The 13,451-nt window shown below is 53.4% G+C and overlaps 1 protein-coding gene and 1 pseudogene across 2 annotated transcripts in view; one reads left to right on the top strand and one right to left on the bottom strand.

Moving 5' to 3' along the window:
- Positions 1-13,451, top strand: part of PACC1 (proton activated chloride channel 1) — a 33,568-nt gene that overhangs the window by 16,845 nt on the left and 3,272 nt on the right. Inside the window, exons 3-7 of one of the 2 annotated variants that reach the window (XM_069544207.1) lie at positions 5,225-5,434; positions 6,843-6,994; positions 9,265-9,407; positions 10,587-10,731; positions 13,324-13,431. In XM_069544207.1, the coding sequence (XP_069400308.1) occupies positions 5,225-5,434; positions 6,843-6,994; positions 9,265-9,407; positions 10,587-10,731; positions 13,324-13,431 (758 nt within the window). Of the gene's footprint in view, positions 1-5,224; positions 5,435-6,842; positions 6,995-9,264; positions 9,408-10,586; positions 10,732-13,323; positions 13,436-13,451 lie in introns of those variants that run through there. The other variant, XM_069544208.1, reaches the window with a different exon arrangement.
- LOC138929732 (small ribosomal subunit protein eS26 pseudogene) lies at positions 971-1,405 on the bottom strand (annotated as a pseudogene).

The raw sequence follows: 13,451 nt of genomic DNA on the forward strand, positions 1-13,451 counted from the left end.
GCAACCCCGTGGACTCTAGCCCACCAGGCTCCTCTGTCCATGGGATTCTCCAGGCAAGAAGACTGGAGTGGGTTGCCATTCCCTTGTCCAGGGGATCATCCTAGCCTGGGGATCGAACCTGGGTCTCCTGCATTGCAGGCAGATTCTTTACCATCTGAGCTACAGGGAAGCCCCCATTGTCTTTTGGCCTTCATTACTTCTGATTAAACATTAACCTGTTGTTAGATTTAATTTCCTGTATGTAATATGCTCCCCACCCGCCTCCATTTTCTCCTGGGTGCCTTCAAGATTTTTTTTCTCTTTGCATTGGCAGTTTCAGGATGATTTGCCCAGAATTGGTTTATTACTTATCCTGCTTGGCATGTATTGAGCTTCTTGAATCTATAAATTGATATTTTTTTCTCCAGTTTTTGGGAAGTTTGGGCCATTCTTTTTTCAGATATTTTTTGCGATCTATTTTCTCTCTTCAGTTACCTTTTGTTAGACTGCTAGATGTTGTCCCACAGTTATCTAGGCTCTGTTAGATGTTTCTTCAATCTTTCTTTTTTTAGATTGGATGATTTCTGTTCATTTAACTTCAACTACGCTGTTTTTTTGTTGTTTGTTTGTTTGTTTTCTGCCATCTTTTGCTGTTAAAGACTACATAGTGAGTTTTTCATTTTATTTATTTTTCTTTTCAGCTCTAGAATCCCCATTGGTTCTTTTTTTATAGTTTCTATACTTCTCCTCTGTTCATTCCTTATCCATACATTTTCTTTTAAGTCCTTTAGGTGCTGTAAAATTCCTGTCTGTGAATTGCAACATTTGGGGTCATCTTGGTGCTGGTTTGTATGTACTACTTTTTTCCTCAAGTGTGGGTCACATTTTCTTGTTTCTTTGCATGTCTAATGAGTTATTTTATTGAACACTAGACATTTTCAGTGACATTATAGAGGTTCTGAATTCTCTTATGATCCTGTGGGAGAAAAAATTTTTTTTTAAAGTATAGCTTCCATTTTATTGTCTTTTCAGAGAAACCAATATTTCTTCAGTCTTTAAGGACTTGGATCCTTACATGGGCTTGGGTGGAGGACGTGGGGCAGCACCCGCAGGCCTAAATCAGGGTGGAGGTGTTCGGTCCTTCCGGGCTTCCCGAGAGTGATTCCTGACCACCTTGCTGTGAATCGCACAACTCACCCAGTAAGGTAGTTTCACATACAGCTTGGGAAGCACATGGGCGTCGAAAACACTCGCTTCAGAAATGTCCCTGATGGCTGCGGCCTCTACGATGTTCCTAACGATGAACTTCTTAATGGCCTTCTCCTTGGGCACGCATGGGCACAGTTGGTACAGTGAGTAGGCTGCATGTGGCAGCGGCCCTTTTTGGCACGACTGTTGTTCCTTCTTTTCTTGGTCATCTTGGAAGCACTGAGGTGAGAGAGCCTCTGAAGAATTTTTTTTTAGCAAGTAGATAAAATAGCAAGACTCAAGTTCTAATCGCCTATATTCCTTGCATGAAGAGCAGCTGAACTCTATTCTCAATCTTGCGGTTTCCAGCTGCTGCTTTTTCCTGGCCCTCCTGGGGTCTTCAGTGAGAACTGGAGCATGTTTTGTTTGCAGCTTTGGGAGTTCATTCGCCCATGTAGCTCCCTCCCTTTCAGAGTTTTCCCCTAACTTTCTGGCTGCTTCCCCAGCCTTGGACTTTGTCCACTGTCTCCCTGCACCACACCTTACAGAGACTGTTCAGAGCCCTCAGGCCAAAAGCTGCAAGTTTACAAATCTCACCGGACGCAGTTTATTTTTTTCCAAAGGGGTAGATTCTCTTTTAGTTTCAGCTTGCTTTTGATCATTTTCCAGCGCCTTCAAATAATTTTAAATTATTTCGTCCAAGTTTGTAATTGTGTTCTGTAGAAGGGTGATGTGACTGCGCAGCCTTGTCACTGTTGGAAGCCAGAAGCCAAGCTCGTGCCTTCTGGGGCTTCCATTCCGACCCCGCTTCCTCCTCAGCCTGGTGCTCAGCTGCTGGGGAGGAGACAGGCTTTTCCTCAGGGAGCCCATGGTTTCAGGAGCAGAGACCCTCCAGGAGCACTGTGGGAGTGTCTCAGCTCGGCCTGTCCTCAGCAAGTACCTCAGGCTGGTGGCTGAAGCAACAGAAATGTTTTTCCCGGTTACGGAGGCTGGAAGTTCAGGGCCCCGGCGTCGGCAGGTTTGAAGTCTCCCGAGGCCCCTTTCCTTTGGCTTTCAGTCGGTGCGTTCTCATGTGTGACTTTTTCTCTGAGTGTCTGCACCTTCTTGTCTCTCCCTCTTCAAAGTATGGTTAATTTACCGTGTTTTGTTAGTTTCAAGCATACAGCAAAGTGAATCAGCTATGCATATATGTTCTTTTTCAGAGTCTTTTCCAGTGTAGGTTGTTCCCTGGTGCCAAGTACAGGTCCCTGTGCTATGCAGCAGGGCCTTGCTGTTCACCTAGTTTTTTTACAGTAGTGTGTATATGTTAATCCTCTCTCTCCACACCCCCTCCTGCTCTCTCCTTTGGTATAAATTTGTTTTCTAAGTGTGTGAGTCTATTTCTGTTTTGTGAGTAAGTTCATTTGTATCTTTTTTTTTTTTAGATTCCACATATTAATTATGATTGTCTTTCTCTGTCTGACTGATTTCACTTAATATGATCATCTGTGTGTCCATCCACGTTGCTGGAAATGGCATTGTTTCATCCTTTTTAATGGATGAGCCGTGTTCCACTGTGCGCGTGTGCCTCGTCTTCCCTGTGCATTCACCTGTTGGTAGACTCAGGTTGCTTCCATGTCTTGGCTGTTACAAACAGCGCTGCAGTGAGTACTGGGCTCCATGTTATCTTTTCGAATCGGAGTTTTCTCCAGATGCGGGCCCAGGAGTAGGATTGCAGGATCGTATAGAATTCTGTTTTTAGTTTTCTGAGGACCCTCTGTAGTGTTCTCCATGGTGGCTGTACCAGTTTACATTCCTACCAGTAGTATGCTGCTAAGTCGCTTCAGTCGTGTCCAACTCTGTGCGAACCCATAGACGGCAGCCCACCAGGCTCTGCCGTCCCTGGGATTCTCCAGGCAATTGCCATTGCCTTCTCCAATGCATGAAAGTGAAAAAAGAAAGTGAAGTCGCTCAGTTGTGTCCGACTCTTAGCGACCCCATGGACCGCAGCCTACCAGGCTCCTCCGTCCATGGGATTTTCCAGGCAAGAGTACTGGAGTGGGGTGCCATTGCCCATAGGCCCTCCCTTTTCTCCACACCCTCTCCAGCATTTATTATTTGTAGACCTCTTACAATGATGGTCATTCTGTACAGGTGAGAGGTGATTATGTTGTTGTGGTTTGATCTGTGTTACTCTAATATCCCCTGAAGAAGGAAATGGCACCCCACTCCAGTATTCTTGCTTGGAAAATTCCATGAACAGAGGAGCCTGGTAGGCTACAGTCCATGGGGTTGCAAAGAGTCAGACACGACTGAGCGACTTCACTTCACTTCACTCTAATAGTTAGCGATATTGAACATCTTTTCATGTGTCTTCTGGCCATCTGTATGTCTTCTTTGGAAAAATGTCTGTTTAGGTCTTTTGCCCATTTTTTGATTGGGTTTTTTTTTTATTATTAAACTATATGAGCTATTTGTATGTTTTGGAAATTAATCCCTTGTCAGTCTTGTAGTTTGGAAATATTTTCTCCTAGACCATGAAATTGTCTTTTCGTTTTTAAGCTTTTAAGTTTAATTCAGTCCCAATTGTTTACTTTTGTTTTTATTTTCATTACTTTAGAAGGTGGATTTAAAAAAATATTGCTGCGATTTATGTCAAAGAGCGTTCTGCCTATGTTTTCCTCTGGAAGTTTCATAGTATTTGGTCTTACATTTAGATCTTTTATCCATTTTGAGTTTATTTTCGTGTATGTTGTTAGAGAATGTTCTAATTTTATTCTTTCACACGTAGCTGTCCCATTTTCCCAACACTGCTTACTGAAGAGACTTTCTTTTTTCTTTTGTATACTCTTGCCTCCTTTGTCATGGATTAATTAGCCACGAGTGTGTGGGTTTATTTCTGGGCTTGATATTCTGTTCTTCTGACCTGTGTTTCTGTATTTATGCCCATATCATACTGTTTTGATTACCTTGTAGCGTAGTCTCAAGTTGCTAGGAAAGGTAGAAAAAGGGAGGAGAAGGGGACGACAGAGGATGAGATGGTTGGATGACATCACCGACTCGATGGTCATGAGTCTGAGTAAACTCCAGGAGTTGGTGATGGACAGGGAGGCCTGGCGTGCTACAGTCCATGGGGTCACAAAGAGTCAGACACTACTGAGCGACTGAACTGAACTGAACTGAACTGATGGTCTCAAGTCCGGGGGTGTGACTCCTTCAGCTCTGTTCTTCTTTCTTAAGATTGTTTTGACTGTTCAGGGTGTTGTGTGTGTCCATACGAATTGAAAATGTTTTGTTCTGTTTCAGTGAAAAATGCCACTGGGCTCTTCCTCTTCTTTATAGTCATTCGTGCTATTGGATTAGGGCCCATCCTTATGACCTTCTTTAACTGCCTTAGCTCCTTGACTGCCCTGCTCCAAACACTGTCACCCTGTCTTAAGTCTTCACCTTAGGGCTTTTGGGGAGGGGATGACCTCAGGACACATGCAGTCATTCACCATTTAGTTACAGAAGGCCTGCCGTATTCCAGGCGTCGCATGAAGGGCTAGGGGTGCAGTGTGGACAAGAATGGCCCCGTATCCACCCACGTGGAGCTCACAGCCTGGGGGATAAAAAGACATGTAGACAGTGACATTGCAGAGTGGTAACAAGGGCCATAGGGTGTCCTGGGAGCACTGGGAAACGGGTGCCAATCAAGTTAGGGGGTCGAGGGGGCTTCCTTGAGAAACATGCCTTTCTAAACTGAAACCTGAAGGATGAATTAGGAGGCAGCCATTGGGAGAACAGTGCTTCAGGCCAGGCTTGGGGTGAGAGGGGCTTCAGGGCAGAGGAGGGCACACTGATTCGGCTGCTCAGGGGTGGGCAGCGCCCATGCTGGCTTGAAAGTGTCTCCTGGGGGAGTCTCCTCCAGCTCGGGTCCCCATCCTGGCAGAGCAGGAGTGTGGTGTATGTTGACGGGTGCCAGGTGTTGGGCTTTGGGGTGGGGGGGTTGGGTGTGCAGACAGCCTTGCCTCTGGGGTGAAGCAGGTCAAGGGCCTGGAGATGTCCTCTGGGTCATGTGTGTGTTGTTGTTGCTCAGCCCTGGACAGTGAGTCGGCCTCCAGCAGCATCCGTTTCAGCAAGGCCTGCCTGAAGAACGTCTTCTCAGTCCTGCTCATCTTCATCTACCTGCTGCTCATGGCCGTGGCCGTCTTCCTGGTCTACCAGACCATCACGGACTTCCGCGAGAAGCTCAAGCACCCTGTCATGTCGGTGTCTTACAAGGAGGTGGATCGCTACGACGCCCCAGGTAGCGCCTGCCCCGGGACAGGCATCGGGTCCCAGGCAGTGACTTCTAAATACCCCCCAAGCCTCCGTTGCATTCCTGGCACGGTGCCAGCCACCATGGGAAGGGCAGGGGAGTCTGAGACAGTCTGGGTGTGGGTTGCCCCACCCCATGAGCTGCTGTTGGTACCCATCCAGAGGGTCGTGTGCCGAGGAGCGACGCAGACCAAGCCTGGAGTGCTGGCTGCAGGGCTGGAGTGGGCACCGAAGACTTCATTCACAGCAGGATTTGAGCTGGGCTTTGGCAGATGGAAGAGTTTCTCTGGGAGGCGGGTCCATAGGAGCAGAGATGAACTTAGGGAGACAGGGCTTCTCTGGGAAGATGAGTCTAGTCTGGCTGGAGCTGGGCCTCAGTGACCAGGGGAAGTGGGAGTTCCGGGAGGCAGGGGAGGCGCGGCCATCCAGAGGTGGCTGGGGCCTGCCGGGAGAGGGGACCCCCGGGCCACATCACACACTGGGAGCCATCTCTACCGAAGAGGGGACTGTCCGCTCCAGGGTGGTGGCGCTGGTGCTGGGTTCTGGTAGCGTGGTGTGAACGGTGGAGGGGGCCGTGGCGTGAGGTCTGGGGGCTCGGGCTCTGCCCGCCCAGCCTGTGCCCCCGTCACTCTGCCCATGGGACACCCCCGAGTGACCCTCAGGACGGACTGTTCACAGTGCAGAGCCGGAGTGCAGAGCCGGAGTCTCGAGTCCCCTCTCCCGGGGGCTTCTTGACAACATGTGCCGGTCCTAGCCTCTTCGCCCGCTTCGTGATTGTCCCTCCTCTCTCTGTCCGCTGTGGTCTTTCTCTCTGTGGGTTTTACTCTGTATCTGGTCCCTTTGTCTCTCTGACATTGCCGGTGTCCGGGGTCCATGTGCAGCTCTCAGTGTGGTTAGAACAACTGCCATCCTTGCAGCTTGGAGTGCGGCGCCTTGGCTGGGGAAGGGGAGGGACTTTGGAGATATGACTTGCACACGTGGAGCTCCCAGTCGGAGCAGGAGATGAGAGACGGGAGACCTGGGGAGTCCCACCACCAAGGGCCGCCCGGTGAGCCTGCAGGCAGGCAGCGGTCCTGGGGGCCTGGCCTCCTGGCTTGGGGGACCTCCTGGGAGCACGTGGAGCAGGGCTCTGAATGGGGTGGGTGTTGCTATAGGCACCGGGCTGACTGCATCCCCAGCCAGGAGAGGGGCTAACTGAGAAGGCCCTGGCTGCCTCCATGAGAGCGGGGCTTTCTGAGGGCAGGGCATGGGGCTCCCCACCCTCTGTAAACAGCCCTTTTTTTCTTCCTCCTCTGCAGTCACCCCGGGAGTCCTGGGCTTAGGTGGTTGATGAGTGTGAAAAAATACGCATGACATGGTTTTAGGCGTGTGTTCACTTCTCCCTGTCCCGCCTCCAGGCATCGCCCTGTACCCCGGTCAGGCCCAGCTGCTCAGCTGTAAGCACTATTACGAGGTCATCCCGCCTCTGAGGAGCCCCGGGCAGCCCGGAGACGTGAACTGCACCACCCAGAGGATCAACTACACGGACCCCTTCTCCAATCAGACCCTGGTAATGCTCGTCTCCTGGGCAGTGCGTACCCCAAGGGTCCCCATCTTCTTTCTGCCAGCTAGCCTCCCTTGCCCTTGGTGTGGGCCCTCACCCACAGCAAACATGAGGCTGTCCTCTGGGGTCTGGCCGTGGCTGGCTCGCCTGCATCCAGGGCGGCAGTGGGGCCTCATCCTTCTCTGAGGGACCCTCTGCGGTTCCCTCAGTGTGGATGGAAGGAGGCAGGGCTGCAGAGTGGAGCTGGTGTGATGTCGCCAGGCGGGCCCCATTCCCGAGTGCTCAACAGAACTGCCAGGATCGTTTCTGATAATACAGATTCCAGGTTCCACTTGGGCCCACTGGAATCGTGGTTCCTGGGGTCGGGGCCTGGGAATCCGTGTTCTGGAGTAACGGGGCCCCCTGTGAGAAGGAGCGCTGGTCCGGGAACAAGGACCCTGGCCCGGCCGTCACGGAGGCTCAGCTCAGCAGGATAGTGGATGACAAGGATTCTGGAGGCAAGGAAGGAATTCTGTGTATATTTACATCCTCTCCTTTGCATCCTGTATCCTTGTTTCCAGAAGGACAGGGCTACGTTAAGTTTTCCAGCTCGAAACAAGGAAGGAAAGGGTTTCTAGGCAGAGGAACTCTGCACCAAAACATAAAGGGAGTTAGCAGCATGCTTGTTTGTTCCTCTGAGCAAAATTTCACAGGTGGGTGTCTCTGGAGAGCCAGGGGCCCCCAAAGGGTAGCAGATGGCGAAGCTGTGGACAGAAGGACCGGCTGGATGAGGTAGCTTGCGTGTCGAATACGGAGCAGGACGTGCCCCTTGGGTGATACAAAGGCCCCAGGTGGACCTTGAGATGAAAGAATTCCTCTGAGACTTTTTGTTAATATGTATTCTAGACCTCCTCCTGAAATCCTGCTGAAATAATTCCCATTCCTGCACATGATAGAGTAAGGTACAATATTGATAATAAGAACGGATAGGAGGACTAGAGATTTTGAGGAACTGGTGTAAGGTATAAACAGCCCGTTGGATCAGATCTATGGAGCGGGGCCAGGGAAAGCCCATGCCTGAAAGCAGGGGCCACAGAGTCCCTGTTGTTGTGGTGAAGGCTTTCCTCCCACTCCCAGCTCTCTTTCATCACGAAGAGCCAGGCTGCCCATTGGGCAAGTTGGGATCCTGGCTCTGGGCCCGGCGGCCCGGCTTGCAGCCTTCGCAGGGCTTCTGGGGACAGTGTTTGCTCTGGGCGAAGGCCCCGGGGCCCTTCTCTGCATAAGCTCGGGGTGGGGGTTCCTGCCTGGGCACTGGGTTAGCAGAGAGAAACAGTAGAACTCGAGACGGGATGTCCGCGGCAGGAGGAGGAGAGTGCTGGGATAAAGGACTCTTTATGGGAGATGAGGACGTGGAGCGCCTGGCCCGCCGGCCTGCACAGCCCACTGCCTCGGGGTGTCCTCCCCATGAGCCCCAGGCTGGGGCCAGCCTGCAAGAGCCCCCCTTAGGAGGAAGCCCACACCCCAGACCCATGCTAGTCAGCCCGACCCTACACTCAGAATGGAGAATTCAGGGTCGCCAGGAGACCAACAGCAGAAAAGGCTGGAGAGGAACTGACAGAATTGACTCCAGGAAATGGGAGCTAATTTAAATGAAAAGAACTGTAAGAAATTTGAACGAGGAGCTGGATAGTACAGTGCAGACACCATCCGGATGCCGCTCTGTCTTAGTTCCCTGGGTACCAGCCTGTGCCCACTTAGATGGCGCTGTGGATACCGGCTCCCTGGCCTGCCTTCCTCTTGGCTCCCCTCTGAGTGGGACGCTTACCAGGAGTCATCGTGGCCCACACCCATCCAGGCTGGTTGGATTTGTTGTAATAGTCAGAGTTTAACTGAATATCATAGAAATTCATGAAATGAGGGCTCAAAAGGAGAGTTGTCTCTGTGCAGATGGAAGCTGACTACAGTTACTGCCTCCAGCCCCAGGTGGCTCCTTGCCATCCACAGCCGTGGACTAGAGAGGAGGCACCTGATCCCCGGGCCCCGCGTCCCTCCCCGCACCAGGCAGAGCGGTGAAGGAGCGGAGGCCGCGGTGGAGCTCCCCTGAGAGGCACGGCCACCTGCCGAGGCCCAGTGACGCCCCTGGGGTGGGACCTGTGAGGTGTGTCCTGCCTTGGCCCTGGGAGGAGACCCCTGCGTCCTGGGTTGCCCGGGCCTGGTCCACTGGGGAGCCCGCGTCGGTGGGTGGGCGCGTGTGCCCGGCTCCCCAGGCTGGCACTCTGGTCTCTCTGTCTCTGCAGAAATCCGCCCTGATTGTGCGGGGGCCGCGGGAGGTGCAGAAGCGGGAGCTGGTCTTCCTCCAGTTCCGCCTGAACCAGAGCAGCGAGGACTTCAGCGCCATCGATTACCTGCTCTTCTCGTCCTTCCAGGAGTTCCTACACAGGTGCCCTTCAGAGCCCGCTTGACCCCCAGGATCTCACTCTAGCCGTGTGCATCCCTGGGCTGGGGGTCGGGGGCAGGTGCGGGGAATTGGGACGCTAGGCGGCCGCCGGGCAGACGGAGGGCCCCCTGAGAAAGTCCGGGGAGCCTGGGAGGGTGTTCTGACCCCACATGCAGAGCTGGATGCACCCCGGAGGGTGGGCACTTGGGTCCCCCACTCCCTGACTGCGCTGCAGAGGATAGGCCGGAGCTGCCCGGTTTCTGTAAGGCCCCAGGCAGCCAGCCTCCGCCTGGGGCTGCGTTTCCCCCGTGTCCAGGGACAGGGGGCTGGCCCTAAGGGAGGGCCCAGTGCCCCCCTGCCACCCATTTCTAGCGAGAGGGTGAAAGTTCTTGTACATCTTGGGACACCCCTGTTGCGCCATCTCTGGGGCCCAGAGTGGTTGTGGGTGGCGGGAGCGTGTCCTGCAGGGGGTCCTGAGGGGCTGGTGACTTGGGTCCTCCAGGTACGGCGGCTCCGTTTCAAGGAGCCGTGGCCAAAGGGAGGCTGCCCCTCCACCCCTGGGCTGACGTGGCCATGAGCTGCCTCTGCTGGTCACACTGTGGCCCTTTCCTGGGGCTCAGGGCCTCTTCTGCCCCTTCTAGCTGGAGCTCCCCTCCCTTCCCTGCAGACACGGGCTGCATCCCCTCCTTGCCCAGCGCCTCCCTGTACCCCTCTGAGCGTTCTCAGCGCTGCGCGGCGGTTTCCTCTTGGCCCTGGGCGCTCTGTGACCCTTGGGTGGGCGCTGCAGATGCCTCCTCTGGCTGAGAGCTCCCAAGGGAACCCTCCTCCCCTCTCCGGGCCTTTAGGGAGGCTGATGGCCAGGGAGGGCACCTCAGGGCTGCTGAAGCTGAGTTCTCCAGGGTGCTGGGGGGCCCAGCCCAGTCTGCAGGCCTCTTTGCTGGGAGCAGGTGGTGGAGAAGACAGGGAGAGGGGTGGGGTGGGGGGCTTCTGCTGGGAGCTCCAGAGACCACGCTTCAGCCTTGAGGCAGGCGGCAGCTTCCCCTCCAGCCGTGAGGAAGGAGGGGGTGGGCCGTGTCCTGCCAGTACCAGCAGAGGAGCTGGCTGCTGGTAAGGGCTGGAGTTTGTCTGGCTAAGTTGGAGCCCTGCCTGATTAACGCGGACCTTCCTTCTCTGCTCTCCAAGCCCAGACAGGGCCGGCTTCATGCAGGCCTGCGAGAGTGCCTATTCCAGCTGGAAGTTCTCCGGGGGCTTCCGCACCTGGGTTAAGATGTCCCTGGTGGAGACCAAGGAGGAGAACGGGCGGGAGGCGGTGGAGTTCCGGCAGGAGGTAGGTGGCGCTGGGCTCACCTTGCGCCGTCCCTGGGTCCACCCTTGAGTCCTGCGTGCAGGGAAGCCTCTCGGAGGGGTCAGCTTTACCCCGGGGTCTTAAGGGTGAGTGGATGTTCGACAGGAAGTGAGTGGGCCCTCCGCCGGGGGATTCGCTGCGTGTTTCTTCTGCAGGCCCAGCCTGTCCCAGACCCTTTGCTCTTGTCCCAGTGGCTCCCAGAGCGCACACGGTGGAGCATTTCACAGAGCAGTGCCTGGTCCAGCTGGATCTGAGCTGGTTTGTAGCTCTGCTCCACTCCCTCCCACATAGCTGGCAGCTGCATTTGAAAAAAAAAAAAAGACTTCGCAGGGCAGAGGTCAGATGCAGGGAGGGGCTCTGAAGTGTTAGGTGCCTGGTGACCCATTGGGACACAGGAGGAAAATTTCTTTTTATATTTTTAAAATCTCATTCTAATCTGTTCGGTTTTCAAGAAAAAAAAAAATCTCATTCTTTTTGTCTGAGTGTTTTAAAACACAGGTACCGTTATGATAGTGATGGTGATGTCACTTGTAAGAGTGATAAATGTGTTGGGTACATGCTCAGAACGCTTTGCTAATGGGAAGGAAATGTGATAGGAAAGCTTTCAGCCCTCTGACCTGCAGCCAGAAAGCATGCCATGATCCAGGCAGGAGAGTGAGAGGCTCTTGGGAAAAGGCGTGGAGCTGGGGTGGAGGGAGGGGACCCTGGGGTTGCCTCGGCTTCAGCCCCTGCGGGGGCTCAGTCCTCCCGCTGGCGTGCACGCCCAGGGCCCGACCACCCCGTGTGTTGTGTGTCGGTGGCTGGGGGTCTGCAGGGGCGTGGAGAAGGCTCTGTTCTCGCATCCTCTGCTCCCCCGTGGAGGAGTTCCATTTGGGCTGAGCTCCGAGGGGCAGCATTAAGAAGGGGCCAGGTTGAAGTAGGAGGACCCACTCCAGCTGACGGACAGGCCAACGGAAGCCAGGCACTCAGGGCCTCCTCTGGGTCTGCCCCTGCCCGCACCACGGTCCTAGGACTTCTCCAGGTGGGAGGCCTTTGGGAAAGGCTTGAAGCCAGTTTCCTTTAAGAGACAGGATTCTTTTTTTTTTTCCCTGCCATAGGTGGTGATGACCCCCTGGCAGTAGGTCCTTAAAATATTTCTCTTTTGCAAGATGGTTGTCATCGCCTAGATTTTCACACCACACTTTTCTGCCAAGAACTCTACAAGTTCTTTCTTATCTGGCCCCCATATCAGCTGAGAAAGGAGACTCGGCGTGTCCACCTTACGGTTAGATCTTCACAGGCTTCCCTGGCTCCCCTGGGAGTTCCAGCTGTGATCTGAAACCAGGGGGCCAGCCCCCTCACCCCAAGAGCCTGTGCGCTATGGAAGGTGCATGTGCCTTTCATCATTGTCTGCATGGGAAGTCTTTGGCAAGGGATGTGAACACTCCTTGGAACAAAAATGTTTTAAAAATTATTTTCTTAATGTTTTTATATCATGTTGTAAAGTTCAAAATGCTTTTCCTGTGTGTTTTACGAGAGCCTTGCTACAGCTCAGTGAGATGGGCGTTTTGTCCTGTTAATGAATGCAGAGGAGAGCTGACTCATTTGAAAAGATCCTGATGCTGGGAAAGATTGAAGGCGGGAGGAGAAGGGAACAGCAGAGGATGAGATAGTTGGGTAGCATCACCGACTCAGTGGACATGAATTTGAGTAAACTCCGGGAGTTGGTGATGAACAGGGAAGCCTGGCGTGTTGCAGTCCATGGGGTCGCAAAGAGTCAGATACGACTGAGCGACTGAACTGAACTGAATTGATGAGTGCAAAGGAGAGGCTCAGAGCAGATGATGGCCCAGCCAGGCTTCTGTCCCTGGGACCTGTCTGCTCTCCATCTCACCTCCCAGCCTCTGCAGTTGCTGTAACCAGGCCTCACCAAGCACGCCTGCTAACTGTTTACAGGGAGTGCTCAACTGGGCCAGTCTGTGAGGCTGCACTTTGTCCTGCAAGACTGGAAGGGTTGTAACACTCAGCTCTTCAGGTCAAGTATTTTGAAATGTGAGATTTTTATGTTGTGAGTTGAGTCTTACACAGTACTTTGAAAATGATTTAATCAGGAGTAGAGATATCTGGCTTTCCAGGAGGCGCTAGTGGTCAAGAAACCCGCCTGCCAGTGCCAGAGATGTAAGAGACACAGGTTTGATCCCTGGGTGGGGAAGATCCCCTAGAGGAGAGCATGGCAACCCACTCCAGTATTCTCGCCTGGAGAATCCCATGGACAGAGGAGCCTGGGTGGGCTATGGTCCCTGGGGTCGCAGAATCGGGCACGATGGAAGTGACTTAGCATGCACAGGTATCTAGTGACAGATTTCAGTGACAGTCCAAAACACCCACTGTGTACTCCAGATCCTGTGGGAACCAAGCTGAAGCCTGGGCTCTGGGACCAGTCTCAGGACATGGTGTAGAGGAGGTTTTTGTCTCTCAAAAGATGGAGCGAGGGGAGCCGGGGTGTCAGATCCCCTAAACTGCCCTTACCTTCCCTGGAGCCCTGGCCAGGGCGGCACACAGGCACTAACACTGCTTTCTCTCCTCTGTACCTAGACCAGTGTGGTTAACTACATTGACCAGAGACCCGTGGCCGAGAAAAGCGCTCAGTTGTTTTTTGTGGTCTTTGAATGGAAAGATCCTTTCATCCAGAAAGTCCAGGATGTGAGTATCACCTAAGGTCT

This window comes from Ovis canadensis, chromosome 12 (genome assembly GCF_042477335.2).
Source record: "Ovis canadensis isolate MfBH-ARS-UI-01 breed Bighorn chromosome 12, ARS-UI_OviCan_v2, whole genome shotgun sequence".
Lineage (NCBI taxonomy): Eukaryota > Metazoa > Chordata > Mammalia > Artiodactyla > Bovidae > Ovis > Ovis canadensis.